At 45.8% G+C, this 17,144-nt stretch overlaps 1 protein-coding gene across 1 annotated transcript; it reads left to right on the forward strand.

Annotated features, from left to right (window-relative positions):
• Positions 1-3,117: 3,117 nt before the first annotated feature.
• Positions 3,118-15,143, forward strand: LOC306779907 (zinc finger homeobox protein 3-like; the record flags this gene model as incomplete). Its single annotated transcript, XM_079272004.1, has 10 exons — positions 3,118-4,810; positions 4,895-5,430; positions 5,589-5,802; positions 6,451-6,558; positions 6,661-6,797; positions 6,976-7,086; positions 8,599-8,749; positions 8,909-13,707; positions 13,844-14,509; positions 14,652-15,143. The coding sequence occupies 10 exons, from the start codon at positions 3,118-3,120 to the stop codon at positions 14,766-14,768; spliced, it is 8,532 nt and encodes a 2,843-aa protein (XP_079128130.1). The 3' UTR covers positions 14,769-15,143.
• Positions 15,144-17,144: the final 2,001 nt, after the last annotated feature.

Raw genomic sequence — 17,144 nt, forward strand, 5'->3', positions numbered from 1 at the left:
TGTTTTCTCTCAAATTTACAAATATATATATATTTTTTACATCAGCTGGGCTTTGTTTTAACATCCATCCAAAATATATAGCTGGAATTCTTTTCAATAAAAAACAAACCTTTCAGCTGAATTTTATCGTACTTTTTTAAAAAAAATTGTCTTCTCCTCCCTGTCCTCTCTATGCGTTCCCTGTAGCCTCTCCCCCTCCCTCCTCCCTCCCTCTCGCGGAATCCTATTGATCCAAACGGGCTAATTAGCGGTGTCTGCGCAATTACGCACATGCGCACTAGGCGTAATCTCAGCCATTTTTTGAAGGAAACTAATTAGCAGGAATAAAGAGCCAAGTGTTTTTCCCCCACAGTGATCAGAACTCATTCTACCTCTGGAGCTCGCACAAACCCCTCCGTCCCCCTTCTTCTGTTTACTCCAGCCTATATGTAGCTTTAATTACAACTTGGACCCCGCTGCTCTCTCTCCCTCTCCCCTTTTTTTTCCTCCTGGCTCCGTAAAAACGCAGAGGATCATTCATAAGGAATGAGTGGGCTCTCTATACGATTGTTTTCCGGACTACTACACATTCAGCGTACGGAGCTTTGTACCAGAGCCGCTGCATAAATGTAAGTCTGCCGTTTGTTTACGATATTAAAGGGACGGGAGGAAGCCACCCCGACGGTGGGGAGGAAGGGGTGTTTGGTTAGTGCAGCCTGTAAATCGCAGAAATCGAGCTTTTGGTGATCTGCTTGTGCATTGGGTCACCTGTTACTGGATACTGAACGCGATCACTCTTGCTTTAGCTGAATCGGGAGTGTGGAACGGTGCGGTCCACTGTAAACAAAGGCTGAAGTAGTCTGGAGGCTGAGTGTTGGTCGGTGGCTTGACAACACAGACAGAGACGGGGAGTGAACTTCAAGTCGCTGCCCGTCCGGTATTCTCCAACAGCCCCGTTTGTATGGTACCCAGAATAATGCAAAATACAGTTTAGTGCTATTACCTTGATTCTGTATGCGGGGTCCTCGTGCAAAGCAGTTGCGTTCAAAACAGTATTTGTCCATGTCCAACTGTATTTCTCGAGGTCCTATAAAGACAAACAAAATGCATTTTCTCAAAGTATAGCCAAGCAACTCTACTCTCAAGGTCTTTCTCTCACCCCATCACACCCCTTTCTCTCCTTTCTCTCTATTCTTAATACACGCACACACACACACACACACACACACACACACACACACACACACACACACACTCTCACATATACACACACACTCACACAATCACACACACACACACCAGCCTAAGAGTCCGGGGACACATTTTTTGTTAGATATTTGAGCATTATCTTTTGTTGCAAATTGTGTTATATTCACACCTAATAACAAACATGTATTGTGCATTAATATTTTCAGTAATTATAGGTCAAATTTCAGGTGTTTTGTGCCTGTGCTTAATTGACATTATCACAATCAGTTTGCAGAAGACAACAGGATTTACTCTCATTAACACACACATAGATGTAGCCTACACACACACACACTCACACGTTGTTAAATGATGGTTTCCCGCACTTGTGATCGATAGAGAGCCAGGAATGTTTGTATAAATAGTTACATTGCCGATAGACCCAGGTTATTGATTGCAGTGTAAATGAAAATCTTTATCAGATTAGAGACTCTTCTCAGCTGCTGGCAGTCAGGCTCAGCCCCTCAGCACTATCCGGCGGGACAGTGGACAGCTGCAGTGGGCAAGGGTCTGTGGCCTGTGACATAAACACAGTACATTAAAGCACTATCAGAGTGCCGATATGAGCCATATATCTTTAAGGTGCAGAGAGGGGAGAGGCGGTGGCTACAGGAGAGAGAGGATATTTAAGCAGCAGAAGGAGGAGGGGGTTGGTTGGCTGAAGTAGAAGGTGAAAGGGTACATTAAGGTCTCTCCTTGATTAAAAAAAGGTCAGTAATGAGATTGTGGGACACACACAGAGTAAGAGCGATGTATCCGTCTCATCTGCCATCCATCTGTCAGTTAGAAACAGAAGAGGACGAGAGGCTCGATTCATTTTTTTAGGAAGTCACTGATGTATGATTGTGCTGGTAATGGAGATTATTTGTGAAACCTCACTGATCAATTTTGGGAAATTGTAATTATTGACTTGAATGTTTATGGTAATTCCTGTATGATAAAATGTCACAGCTCATTGCCAAATTTTATTAAGACCAGATTATTTCAAAAGCCAAGGAAATGCAGTCTTGAATTATTGTTTTTTATGCATTATATATAAAGTTTCAGTTTACAACAAAAAGGGATTCATTTTAATGTACATCACTGCTTCATTGTTCATGTATATGGGTGTGTTTTTAGTGTGCAAGCAATGGGACTTGGTATATACAATTTTACACACATACAACGGGGAGAGGGGATAAATAATACACTGCACTGCAACACCAGTAACTATTGCTTAAAAAATGACCACAGATTTTCATCAAAATCTGTCTGAAACCTCAACAAACATTTTATAAGCCTCATACAAATATTTGTTGCATTTGGACTAAATTAGATTACACAGGTGTTTATTGTATTGTGACCAGCCCGTGTTTGCACTGCGCGTTATAAAATGGCTCGTGCTAAACAGAGCTCCAGTTTTCTCTCCTAATATCTCTGTACCAATGCACAGCGAAAGACAGATAAAAGCAGATAAAAGAACAGTTTTCAAATCCAGTGTATCAAAGTGTGGCAATTTAGTGGAAGCCCTTTAGCTCAGAAGCATTCAGTTCTTTATTTAATCCTATTCCCTGAGAAATATTGTAGACCTCCTGCGTAGCCTTTACCCGCATTCCTCTACCTAGTTTAGCGCTCATGCTATTGATTTTCCCATTAAGGGCTAACGCTAACCCCTGAGTAACCAGCCTCTGTATTGCGCACTGTGAAGGCAGTATTGAACAGATGCTATCCAGGGACCATAATCAATGTCCTCCACTGTTATGCAATATTATTTACATGACTCATGTATTTCATTTTCTCCTCTTTTCCCTTCACTTTTCTTCTGTCTCTGTCTGTCACGCTCTCCTCTTCTCTTTCTCTGTATCTGAAACACAGGTGGGGTAGTAATGCGTGGCAGCTGTAGCCTCTGGTATGGACAGCGGTGAGGGAGGAGGAGGGGATGGAGGGGGAGGAGAGGAGAGAGATGCTGACCTCAGTCCCCAGGCTTTATCTCTTCCTCTCCTGACCCTTGCGGTCGTTCCGGAGCAGGGGTCATCTTCTCGTACCTCAGCCATGGCCCCTGCCAAAGAGCCCCTGACCCTGCCTCAGCAGGAGGAGGAGGGCGTAGAGGGGTCCCAGGCTAGAGAAGAGACCCAGCGAGGTGAGCAGAAAGAAGGAGGCCGACATTCACAGGAGAATGGAGCGTGTCAAAAGCAGGGGATGAAGGGAGACTTCGGGGAGGGAAATTTGTCAGGGCAAAGGAAGGAAGAAGGGGAGGTGCATGTAGGTGTAGGAGAGGCGTCAGTTACAGGGGGTCTCCCAGCAGCCCTTAGCAGCAGAGGGGGAGAGGAGGAGGAGGAGGAGGAGGAGGAGGAGAAGGAAGAGGAGGAGGCCATCTCAAACCAAAGCCAAACCAAATCCAAATGTTCTTTATTACCTCAACAGAGCCAGCACAGCTCTTCTTCCAGCACTGCGAAGGCCAGTGGCACACTCGACAGCAAAATAGCCGCCTCTCCAAAGCCCTCCCCCACTCCTTCCACCTCTCCAAAGCCCTCCCCTTTTCTTTCCACCTCTCCAAAGCACTTCACTTGTCCGTCCTCCTTTTCTGCCCTGCTGAGCGAGACAGAGGTAAAAGACATTAAGGGAGATCAGGGCTGGATTTCTGAGTTTCCTCAGAGCTTTAAATCCCAGCAGTCCACTCTGGCTTTTACACTGGCAGGTACGGAGCCTGCCAGTACAGCTGCTGAGGATGATGGGCCAGCAGGGGTTCCTCACTCTTCCATTTCCGAAGGAGATGGTGCCAAAGCTCCAGAACCAAATGACAGCCAGCTTGACACAGAGGTGGATGACGAGAGAGACAAAGAAGAAGAACAGAAAGACGCTGTCCTTAAAAACCTCAACCAAGACCTCTCTCCTAATTCACTGACCAGTCACATGACCATAATGCACTCACGCAACTCCTGTAAGACGCTGAAATGCCCCAAGTGTAACTGGCACTACAAGTCTCAACATACACTGCAAGTCCACATGAAAGAGAAACATCCGGAGACGGGAGGCCAGTGTGTGTGTGGGGCCTCCGCGGGAAAGTGTGTGTGTGGCGGTGCAACACGAGGTGTGTGTAGCTATTGCAGTTCGGGGAAACCCCATCCTCGCTTGGCCCGTGGCGAAACCTATGCCTGTGGCTACAAGCCCTACCGCTGTGAGGTGTGTGACTATGCTACCTCATCGAAAGGTAACCTTAGCATACACATGCAGTCGGATAAACACCTTAATAACGTTCAAAATGGGGGACACTCGAATGGTCTCATGCACACTTCTCACATTACCACAAACAACAGCAGCTCCTCCGACGGTAACGCAGTGGACGAGCCCACATACAAGCCCCCACTCTCTACTCCCACGCCTACCACCCAGCCCGCCAAGCTCTCACCACCTGCACACACTCACTCCCATGGTAAGCGGTGGCGGTGTGATGTGTGCGACTATGAGACCAGCATTGCCCGCAACCTGCGCATACACACCACCAGCGAGAAACACACACATAACATGCTGCGGCTCCAGAGAGGTTACTACCTGTCTCACTGTAGGAGTCTTGCCCCGCAGCTTAAACACTTACAAAACGCAGGTGAGTAATGCATTTCTCGCTGTAATCCAACAACAACAAAAATAAAACGTGCAAATTCTTACAGTGGATCTCTCTGTTTCATAGGTGCGGAGCTCTCCTTGAACATGCGACTGACCAGTCAGCAAGTTGCAGATCAGCCAGTCACCCTTGGGTCTACACTGACTCCTTCTCCCTCCCCCTCCCCCCCTCCAGCCCCTTCTCTGTCCCCCACTGAACCCCTCTCCCAGGGGGGCGTGTTTCAATGCCTTGTCTGCTCCTGCTTTTCGTCTGACAGCTTAGAGTCTGTGGAGCAGCACCTGAACGCCCCTCGCTCTCTGCCCCAGTCTGAGTGGTGCTCCCTGGTCGCTGGTGGCTGCCACTGCAGGCTGTGCGGCTACACCACCCAGCTGAGGGCTAACTTCTCCTTGCACTGCCAGACTGACAGGCACCGCACCCGCTACCAGCTTGCTGCTCACCTCCAGGAGGGTGGGGATAGGGGTCAGGAGGGGGCTGCCCTTATTGCTAAGGGCAACCCTGTCCAGCTGAGGTGCAACCTGTGTGACTACGTGACCAGCAGTTTGGACAAGCTGCGAGGACATTCCCTCAGTTCCCACCACGAGGCCAGCGTCCGGGTTTACCGAGTCAGTACACCGTCATTAGTAACACCTTTATCTTCGGGCATGCAAGCAGCATTTCAAACAGAAATGTATTCAGCAATTCGGGATGATCGGACTAGATTTATAAACTGTTGTCAACCATAATCCTTTTCATTCTCTCCTTTCTGCCTCATTATTTTTAGTTCCTGCAGCAGTATGATGGTGAGGTTGATGGGGGATCGTGGCTGTTCCATTGTCTCTTATGCAACCACTCCTCCTCTTCTAAACTACAAGTAATGAAACACAGTCAAACCCTAACCCATCAGCAGAGGGAAGGGCTACTACAGCTGCAACCAATGGGCGGAGAGGAGCTGGCAGCCATTTTTACCATCAGGAAAAGCCCTGATGGTGTCACAGGTGAGAATATGAACCATGTGGCCGTATTTGATTTCATGTTGCATGTGCTAGCTGACGTCATCGAGTAGAGAGGGGATTGAGATGAAAAGAGTGAGACAATAAGTAATGGCTTTTGCTGAGATATTGATCAAGTAAATTGATTTGTCAATACACATCCTTGTTATAACCCCTAACAACAGCTAACTAGCACCTGCTAATCAATGGACCAATACAAATCCCCTGGATAAGGATGGGGGAAGTAGAGGCTAGTTACCCGTTTGTTCAGGATAAAACACTGAATTTACATCGTCTGGAGTGTGTCAACTGCTGGGACAACCTCTAAAATTAGTTGTTCAACACTTCAGTTGTAAATTAAGTGCATCCTGTGATTTGTTTATGTGCAGATTAAGACTTATCGAGGTGAACTGATGTGTTGTAAGTCCATATTACCTCTACTCCACCTCTGAGGAGAATCTAATGGAGAATCAATACTTGATCAATAGTGTACGGAGGCAAGCAAGAAGAATAGAGTGAGGTCCAAAGGAATTGGTCTTTTTGACGGATGCTATCTCGATATTATAAACTACAATTAACCTGTTAGTTTGTGAAAACATATTGTATGAAGCACGATGTTTGTGTAACATAATTGTTTTTCATGTTCCCTCTCAGGAGAGCTCAGTGAGGATATGGAAACTTCCAGTGAGACCACCACTGGTCCTTTGGACACAACCAAAGACATTTGTAACTTGGGGGCGAAGATGATTTCTAAGGAGACGGGTATGTTAATTCATAGTTCAAATGATGATAGCATAATAACCTATTGCATACATGGTAAATATCAATCCATTTTCACGTTAATATGATTTTTTTTACATGAAGAAACAACTAGGGAGGAGGAAAGAGAAAAGAGGGAGTCATTTCCATCAGTCAAGCGTCCATCCTCTGAATGCGAGGAAATGGAAAACTCTATCTCAACCAAACGCCCCAGAATACACCAGCAAAATCAGAACCAGCAGGTGAGCAGTTGACACACATTTTAATAATTGAAGTATGTCCTTGTTAATGTAAAATGTATCAACGGACACAATAAATGCAGTTCTACTGTTATCCCACAAACCTATACACACCTGTGCGCTCTTTCAGCCTTCTAATTCAACACGTTTTAACCATTTTTCCCACTTCTCTCTCTTTAAGACTGTCCAGTGCCCTTTGTGCCAGGTTAAACTCCCACACGCACACCTGCGACAGCATCTCACGCATGTGCACAGTGTGGCACAGGACTGTGTAGACAAGCTCATCAGCACAGTAAGTGTATGCAAGTGTGTATTCGTTGTATTTGCGTTTTGTCAGGAAGAAAAATAAAACGTGAAGGCAAAGCAATGGGGGATGGGGAAGAGTGAAATGTAGGGAGACAATTCCATTAAGAAGGCACCAGAGAGAAAGGCACCGCTTTTTTTTTTAATGCATGTTTAAGTAGCTCCCCGCTATCATCTTTGATGCAGCCGTGCATTCTGTGTATGTGTATGTGCGTGTTTTAGAGTGGAAGAGAGAGGGGTTTGACTGAGTGAGTGAGGGAAAAGCCAGTCTTTCTATAATGCATGTTTAAGTAGCCCTCTATTACCAGAAGTGCAGTCAAGCTAAAAAGGGGCCCCCATGCTTTTTACTGTGTCTCTCCAACTAACAAAGACTGGTCATCTATCCACATCACCATCCTCCATCTCCCTGGCCCGTATGCTAAGTGGCCTTTGTCTCTTGCGCTCTTCGCCTCCACTTGACTGACTGCTTTTCACCCTTTCTCCCCTCTGCTGTCCCTCCCTCCCCCCTTCACCTACTCCTATCATTCCTATTCAGCAATATCTGTCCCCGTCCCTGCCCCTCCCTTTCTGTCCCTCCCAAGCTCACTCTCAATTTCTTATGCGTTACCCCTCCCTTACTCACTCTCTCTCGCTCCGAAGCAGTTTTTTTTGTTCATTGCCCCATACCTTCGCCCTCTCTCCAAGCTCCCTCTTTCTCATATTCTATACCCCTTACCCCCCTGCCACCCCCCACCATCATCCTCCCTCCCTCTCCTCCGACCCCTCCCTCACTCTCTCTGATAGTAATTGAGGTTCATTAATTCAGACTGAGGTGATGATGGCCATTATGTACCTTGCTTTCCAATTACGCTCTCTAGATTAAGCCTGACCTTCAGTTTTCGCTGCAGTGTGTGTGTGTGTGGTTGTTCTTCTCTTTCTCTCTTATGAAGCTGTTACGCAGAGAAAACTCTTGTCATGTAAATCTCATCTTTAGCTGTCTGTCTTTTCCTAAGGGTTGCTAGCTGTTCGCATAGATATGGTATTTGCTCTCAGTGCTCGAAGCTGTGGAGATGGAGGTTTTCTGTATGAAGAATGATTTTAAATAAATTCATTATTCAGCTCAGTAAAGTTTTATTAAACCCTTGGGGCATGTTGGACGGAGCTGAAGGGCAGACCCACATATCTCACCATATACACTTACCAAATTGATGCGCCTTGCTGTCTATACTGCTGCACAGGCCGGTGCAAGATGTAACGATACACTCACAGATTCACACTTTAATGTTTTATGATATTAGGACAGGGTATGCAGGCACTCATGTTTCTACGTCTGGATATTTGCTTGCTGTTATTCTGTTCAATTAAATGTTTTATTCATAATATAGGATTGAGAAAATATGGTAATATCCCATTTCTCTGCCTGAATTCATAAAACAGCACGGATTATAACTGGCAACATCCTCCCCCCCCCCTCCAATAAAAATAAAATTGACACACGGTCACTTTTTTTTTTTCTTTGCAGGTCACACTATCCATGGAACAACCACAGCCTCAGCTGCAGACAGAACCACAGACGGATGATACTCAGAAAAATAAAAACACCAAGAATACCAATGCAAATTGTTCCCATACTGCTGATTCCAGTGCCTCACTTGATTCACAAAAAAACCAAGGTTGGTTTAAAATGCACCGTAAAAAATACCATATTTTAGAGATGAATTAAGAGTCATAAACTCCAAACCATGTCACTGTAATTTGTTTAAAACACATTGTCTTCTTGGTCTAAATTTACTATCACTATTTACAATTTTTATTTTTTTGGCATTTTGCAGGCATTTCAGTAGAGAACACTGAGGGAGATGTAGCCGCACCCAAAGATGTCACAGCTCTACTCACCCCACCGCTAGAAGACAACACCACTCACCCTTCCAATGGCAGACTGGCTCCTCAGTCCCCAACTCAGACTCCCACCTCCTCCCCGATCGGCGACCCCCCTCCTCTTTCTGATCGCCATGGTTACCGGTTCCGTTGCAGCAGGTGCAGCTTGGCGTTCCCCACTCAAGAGAAGCTCCAGCTGCACTGGCAGTACCATGCCATGAGGGCGGCAACAGAGTGCCCCTTCTGCTCTCGACGGTGCCGCAGTCAAGAGGCCTTGCAGAGACACATGCAGAACACACACTCACAGCTGGATAACACACAGGGACAGAATACACTCTTACCGCCTCACACTGCTCAATACATGGAGCAAAATATGAGTTCAGTTCAACAAGATTTTAGTTTATCACCTCAAGTAGGTCAAGAAGCAGGAGAGGATGAAGAGATGGAGGAAGAAGTCCTGGGCATAGAGGTAAAGGAGGAAGAAGAAGAAGAAGTACAATTTAAAGAGAAGAACGTGATCGGTGAAGTTGATGGAGATGAGGAGGCGTTAACTGAGCCAGAGAAAGGGCCACATGAGGATATCATATCAGAACCTACTTACAGCTCTCTTGTCAGAAAGATCTCCAACCCCACAATGGACCGCTATCTAGATCCAACCAGGCCCTATAAATGCACAGTATGCTCTGAATCTTTTACCCAGAAAACCATTCTTCTGGTCCACTATAACTCTGTGTCCCATCTCCACCGGGCCAGACGGGCCCTACAGGACTCTGGCACAGGTGTTGCTGTCCCCGAGTCTCCCCGTGGTCCAGATCCTAGGCCCTACTGCTGCCGATTGTGTGGCGTGGGCTATAGCCAGAGCTCCACACTGGACATTCATCTTCGCTCTGTTCTTCATCAGACTAGAGCTCGTGCTGCCCAGAACTCAGCTCCACAGAACCCAGCATCTAGTGCAGCTGCTCCAGTATCAGTCCCCACTACTGCTACTCAGGCTGCTGCCAACAGAGAACAAATATCAAAGGCTTTGCCGTTCACCAAGAGGCCAGATGTAGTAAGCTCTTCAACCTCTTTACTATTAGGCCCTGGCTTAGCAGCTGAGGCGCAGCCAACCCTCTCTATCCCAACTAACAGACAGCAGGCTAAAAGTAGAGTTGCAGAACTTATAGCGTCAAGAAACCAGCTAATGCTGATACAACAGCAGCAGCTAGCCCAGGCTCAGGCACAGGCCCAAGCTCAGTTACAACAACACACAGCTCTGCTCCAGTCCCAATTAATGCAGCACCTTCCCTTAGGGACAGAGAATCTCCTTAAACAACACTTCTCCCTGTCACCAGACAACTTGCTCTCTCTGCAGCAGCAACTTCTTCTGCCCTTTTATTTGTCAGGAGACATGAATATTAACCCAGAGTTAACTGTTAAGAGCCTTGAACTTAGTCAGTTAGTACATGCCAACACCATCCCCAAAGAACAGGTTAAGGTGGAAGTTAAAAGGGAGTCCCAACCTCAAATAGATGAGAAACAAACCCAGAGACAACGTTCAAACTCAGCTGTTAGCCAACCAAAAGATCGTATGCAGTGTGAAGCCAATGTTGAAGCTGGCTGCAGTGGATCCGCCAAGAACCAGTCAGAAAAAGGACACAGCAATTCTAATCTAGAGGAAGAAAAAGAAGAAATGCCTGTTCCTACTTTTAGAAATAAGTGTCAGAAAGAGGAAACGGATTCCTCTTCATTTACTCTTCATGGATTTCAGTGTCCTCCTCCCAGAGTGCCCTATACAGCTGTGAATGGCGAGCCTGTTCGAGCCCTGCTGCAGAGTTATGGCTATGAGTTGGCACTGCAATACATACAAAGTAGACAAAGACACCAGCAGCAGATAACAACCCATATGATACCAGATAAACAGGAGTGTTCTGATAGCAACAATATGGAGGTATGCTCAGACGAAGAAAAAGTTGAGTTAAGTGGACTACAGGATGGAAAGCTGGAAGACTGTGACAAGGATAACAAACAAGTAGAGGGCAATGGAGAAATAGAAAGTTTGCCACATGACAAAAAAAAGAAAGACAAGGAATCAGTAAACAAAGAGATAGGCTGTTGTGAAAGGGGAGAAAAGTGTAGAGACTGTGGCAAGTTCTTTTCAGATGCCTTGATTTTAAAAAGTCACCGGGAGTACATTCATAGGAAAATGTTTCCTACTCCTGCACTGGAGAGATTTTCCAGAGAATACAGGCTGCAGTATGACCAGATGTACCCACTCACACAACCTAAATCTGGGGAGAATTCAACTGCTTCAGCTGGCGCCCCAGTCCCATCCTCAGAATCAGAACCAACACTGGAACCAGTTATGCCGCAAGTTAAAAGCCTTGCACCCTCACCTGTACCGTCATTTTCAGATCCCATAACCAAAACGTGTGCCCTTGCTACAGACCCAGCAACAACTTCCCCCACACCTTCTTCTTCTCCATTTATTTCACAATCTCAAGAATGTCCACAACAAGAGGCCCCCATCCCAAGCACAGCTGATGCAGCTACTTCTCAAACCACATCCCCAGCTAATGCCATACCTCTTACCTTACCGAAAATACCTATGCTTCCTTTAGACTTGCCCCAGCTTCCTAAAGCCCAACTGCCTTTACCTGAGCTTACCCTACCCCACATTCCGTTTCCCATGGACCTACCTCTCCTCTCTCCAGTTATGATGCAGTCTATGGGTCTCCAGCCCCAATCTTGGTTAGACTTAAGTGTCAACCCTGAGTTGGCAAAACTCTACCAATCTCAACTCAACACAGCACTGCTTGGGCAACAGCCACAGCTCAGCCCTTCTTTGCTTGTCCAGCAACCCCAGCTCAGCCCTTCTTTGCTTGTCCAGCAACCCCAGCTCAGCCCAGCTTTGCAAGGTCAGCCTTCACAGATCAATTCTGCACTGCAGGGTCAACCATCCCAATACAGCCCCATCCAAACAGGACAGCAACCCCAAGTCAGCCCAACAATACTTGAACAACAGGGTAAGAGAACCCGAACCCGAATCTCTGAGGATCAACTGACTGTCCTGAGGAAACACTTTGATATTAACACCCTCCCCAGTGATGAAGACATGAACAAGATGTCTGTTATGTCTGGGTTGCCTCATAAAGTTATCAAACACTGGTTTCGCAACACCCTATTTAAAGAGCGCCAGCGAGACAAGGATTCTCCTTACAATTTTAATAACCCCCCGACCACAGCCCTGGAGGAGCCCAGAGAAGTAGCACAACACCAGCCTCTGTCCCTTTCCCCATGTCCACTGTCCCCAGGCCTTCCAGCCCATACCTCCCCACTGCCCCAGACAACAGACCTCCTGAGAGGAGAACCCCATAGGGGCCGACGCTCTTCCCGAACCCGCTTCACGGAACAACAGCTTGAGACCCTGCAGGGGGTGTTTGAGGCGACTCCGTATCCCAGAGAGGAGGAATATGACCGCATGTCTGCCTTGTTGTCTCTCCCTAACAAAATCATTGTTGTGTGGTTCCAAAATGCAAGACAGAGAGCCCGTAAAAATCAGGACCATGGGACAGATGATGGATTAGAGGGGAAGAACCAACTTGACAATATTCACAGACAGAGAAATGGCTCCAACAAGAATGATGATGACGATAACAGCTGCGGGGATGAAGCACAAGGTGAATCTCAAAATGAAAATTCCATGGATCTGACTTATGAGTATTACACCCACCCTGACTCACCTGTCCTTGATTCTTCCTCTCACTGCATAGAAAGTGAGCGTCTAACAGCCGATGGTGAACCAAGACCTGTTACTAGGCAACAAGAAGACAAAACAATCTCTTCTCAGGCTAACAAGAGCCTAGCTCTTGTTCAAACTCAAAATGAAATTTCAGATGCAGACATCCAGCGTAAGGAAATTGTTCAGGCCATGAAAACGGGGTCCTCTCCACAACCTCAGCCCAGTCTGCAGCCAGAAAGTAGACCCCAGCCTCGCTCCTCCTCTTCTTCACAAAAAACTGTACAGGCCATCACGTCCACAGCTCATTCCAGCCAGGGGCATACATGCAGCCCTCCTTCTGATCCAGCTGTTGAAAAGCCTGTTGATACATCACCCAGCCTCCCTGCTGCTTCAGAGTCCGACACAAGCCACATTCGGCTGCCTGATGCCACCTCTTGCCTATCCACTGAAACCCAGCAAAAAACCCAGCTCCAACCCCAAACGCAGGCTCAGTTTCAGTGCAGTCTCTGCCCAGTGACCTTGCCCTCATTCCAGCTGTGGCAGGAGCATCAGACCAGGCACCTCCTGGCAGCTCAGTCCCAGGTCCAATTTCTCCATTCTGGCTTCACAGACCGAACCATGCCTTACATGATGCTCCACCCCAACCACACCCTGATGGCCAGCCAAATGCTTTCAGGCGCTATGTCCCAGATGCACCCTAATCCCACACATTCCATGATTTCACACTTAAACAGCATACAAATGAATAACACGCTCTCTGATCACTCGAGTAACAACCTGACCAGCCTCTCTCAAAGTACCCTGACACCCATGAAGCAGAGTTCAAAGCTCATGTCAGAGACCAGTTTTGAAGGCCAAAAGAGCGGGAGAGAGATTGAAGAAGAGCACCGAAGGGATAAGCGCCAGAGAACCACCATCACCCCAGAACAGCTTGAAGTGTTGTATCAGCGCTACAGTATGGACTCTAACCCCACCAGAGGAGTCCTGGAAGGCATTGCACGCGATGTAGGCCTGTCAAGACGTGTGGTTCAGGTATTCTAAGGACTTTTTTTGTATTTGATTATGTGTTGATGTTTGTTGGAGAGAGGGACAGAAAGCAAGGCATAGAAAATTACTTAATTATTTTGTGTAACTCAAATTTTAAATCATGCTGGTCTTTCCTTCACAGGTCTGGTTTCAGAACACACGAGCCAGAGAGAGAAAAGGACAGTTCCGATCAATGGGGCCAGGATCCAGTTTCAGCTTGGGTTTGAACCACCTGCGTTGCCCATTCTGCAGGGCTCTCTTCAAGGTAAAGAGTGCTCTTGATGCCCATATGAGGTCACGCCACTGGGCAGAGGCTGAAAGAGCAGGCTACAACTTATCGATGAGTAATGGATCCAATGGGCAGATTGGGATGGCTATGGCATCTGTCATGGACAGACCAGGTCCATCTATCTCCTCCAACCTCATCCCAAACCATGGCTATGTCATCATTAACAAAGAGTTAAGTACGAAGCCACCTATGACCTCTTTGTCTTCAACCACTGATCTGAACAACCCAGAGGAGGATGATGATTATGAAGAAGACGATGAGGAGTACCCATGTGAGGAGGGTTCCAGTACGGCTGACCAAGGGTCTCCTAGTCCTGAGGGATCTGGCGGTCCAAGCTCAGATTGGGGTGAGACGCAAAGTCTGCAACAGCACCAACATCAGCAGCAGCGCCAAAGGACACAAATGAGCCACTTCCAGGTACTCCAGCTCAGAGACTTCTACAGGAGCCACCGTACCCCCAACCGACATGAGTGTGAGACACTGGGCCAGGAGTTGGGACTGCCTCACCGAGTTGTGCAGGTGAATGTTTCAAATATTCATGAATGATAAAATGCAGTTTAATTTTTATGTGTTAGAGATGAAAAATGATTGTTTGAGAACAATTAAGTATGTTAAGGGTGATAGCTAATTTATTCATACAAATCTTTTTTTTTTTCTCCAGGTGTGGTTCCAGAATGCCAGAGCCAAGGAGAAGAGGGCCAGGAGCCTGAGCTCTGACTCTGCAGAAAGGGAGCAGGCCGAGCTGTCCGCAGGGGCAGGGGAGAGAGACAGAGCTTAAAGAGGCAGACTACGGCTGTTTTGCTTCTTTCTACTACATTCTCCCCAAAACGCCTCCTGCACCTGCTGTTGATCTCTAAACATATACCTTGTCCACTTTGCTGCCAAACCTGTAACCTGAACACCCCAAAGATGCCGAGCCACAGTGGCCCAAAGAGAAACTCTCAACTGAAAGTAGGAGAGAGCCCAAACCAAGTCCTCTCTACCACAGCTTTCCTCTTTTCTTATTGTTCTTAAACTCTTTCCCGGTCTGTCCTTTCACATTGAAAAGAGCTCCTCTCCCGATTACGTCAAGACACCTTACTACAACCAAACACCACCTTGATAAAAAACCAACCTGATGCCACAGAGGCCAAAGAGCATTCTCCAAGTATGTGACCTCACTGCCCAGCTAGACCTGCAGTCTACCTCTCAGTCTGCATGACAGACTCACAGTGGGCCCTCCACCAGACAGTGCTAGATGACTAGCTGTGTAGCATGTAGTGCCAGTCTGTAAGAGGCTGGAAAATAAATTGTCAAAGAGATTTTAGTGTAAATAGAGAGCTCCAAAAGATAAACTTGAAGAAAAACAAAGCAGTGGAAGAAGAAGATGAAAAAAAAAGAAAAACATGGAAAAATATCCTTGAAAGAGATGGAGGTATTCGCGTAGAGCTTTTGTAAAGACTGACTCAGATTCCAAAGCTCGTAACCAAAATTTTTCATGTCTGTGGATTTAGTTTCAACACGTTTGTTTTCAATAACAAACTGCAGAGCTGACGTCTGTACGGTGAATGGGTGAGATCTGCAGCTGGCAAAATGAAGCCGAGTACCAATAGACTGATACGGTGCCAGAATGCAGCTTCACCCCCCCCCACAAGCCAATGATGAGTCTTCTGTTGTACATGTACACCTTCTATGTTCCTTTAGTGGATAACAGCCCAAATAGCACAGAACGAAAAGGCCAGTTTGTCCTGAACGGGGCAAACTATTTTTTATAGCACTCAACCATTATACTGTATATGAAAACTTTAACCAAACTCAAATTTACATTGTGTGTGTTTAGTAATAGTTTCTTAATATAAATCGTATGGACTGAGATAAACTGTCTTGCTTCGATATAATAGTGTCATGATTATGAAAAGATGATGACAGCTTTGATATGTTCAGGCAAGGTGACTTACTGCCTTTCCGTTCTATTTGAATATACCAATGGCTGACCGATGTTATTTGATTAATGTAAAGCTTTCTATGCTCAGGTCAACAGCTCAACATGGCTCCGCTTAAATTGTGGTCTTAATACTGGACTTTTCTGTTTTTAAAACAGAAGAGGCATGGTTTAACCTAGGACTAAGTATTAAAAGATATCTACAAAAACATCTGTATTTCAAAGATCTGAGCTTTTCACCACTGAGTAATAGATTGTTACAAAAACCTTATTGAAACTAAAGTGTTTAATAGTGTGAGGGGTAAATGTACAGTATTTAGCTTTTGTATGGTTGACTCGAGACTTCATTGGATGATTGAGACATGGCTCCCTTTTCCACTTACAGATAGGGAGCTACTGCGCAAATCTGAGAAAAACTTCGGATGTTATTGATGTTATTTTTGTACACTTAATTTATTTCCCCTCTTTCTCCTACCTTACCGACTTTGCTCTTTTGCTCTCTACCTTTCTTCCTGTGTTCATTTGCAACCAGTCCTTATTCTAACTGTAATGATGACAATATAACAATAATAGCTAAACAATAATTAATGCTTTAAGACAAAAATCCAAAGACGTGATAATACTTTAACCATATGACCTACAAAAATAAGCGCTACTGTTTACTTGACGATGTATTGCTGTTTTTAAAGAAGGAAGGAGTCCCTATATCTAAGCTACTGTTTTCTGCCTCTCATAAGCACACTGGAGACTGTAACCAAAACCCCAAACTAGAGCCATGGCAGTCTGTAATATAGCGGTTAAAGAGTTTTACTTCTCTTGAGAAATGTTGCAGTTTATTTTTCTTTCTTTTTTACCATAGTGTTGAACTTCAGCCCTTAAGGATGTCCAGTTTGCTGCTAATGTACTGTAGTTTCTAATGATACTGTAGAAAGATGCATGCTCTGATCGCTTTACCACTAGGCTTTAATGACTACAAACTGTAATGATACCTGTGATGCTGTTGATAAACTGCTCCTATGTTATTCCGTTGTAAACAAATGGATATGTGGGGCTCAATTCCATCAGGTTTGTTTTTCAGTGTCCTAATAATTACCCCGACTCAGAAGATAAAAATGGCTTTCGTAATACCAGAAATATTTTTTCAAGCTTCAGTTTTAGAGAAACCTGCTTGGGGCATTCATTTCTCAATACTTACTGAGATACTGCATAGCTATTTGAAGGAGTTCAGCCCCA

Source organism: Melanostigma gelatinosum (genome assembly GCF_949748355.1).
Source record: "Melanostigma gelatinosum genome assembly, chromosome: 1".
NCBI lineage: Eukaryota > Metazoa > Chordata > Actinopteri > Perciformes > Zoarcidae > Melanostigma > Melanostigma gelatinosum.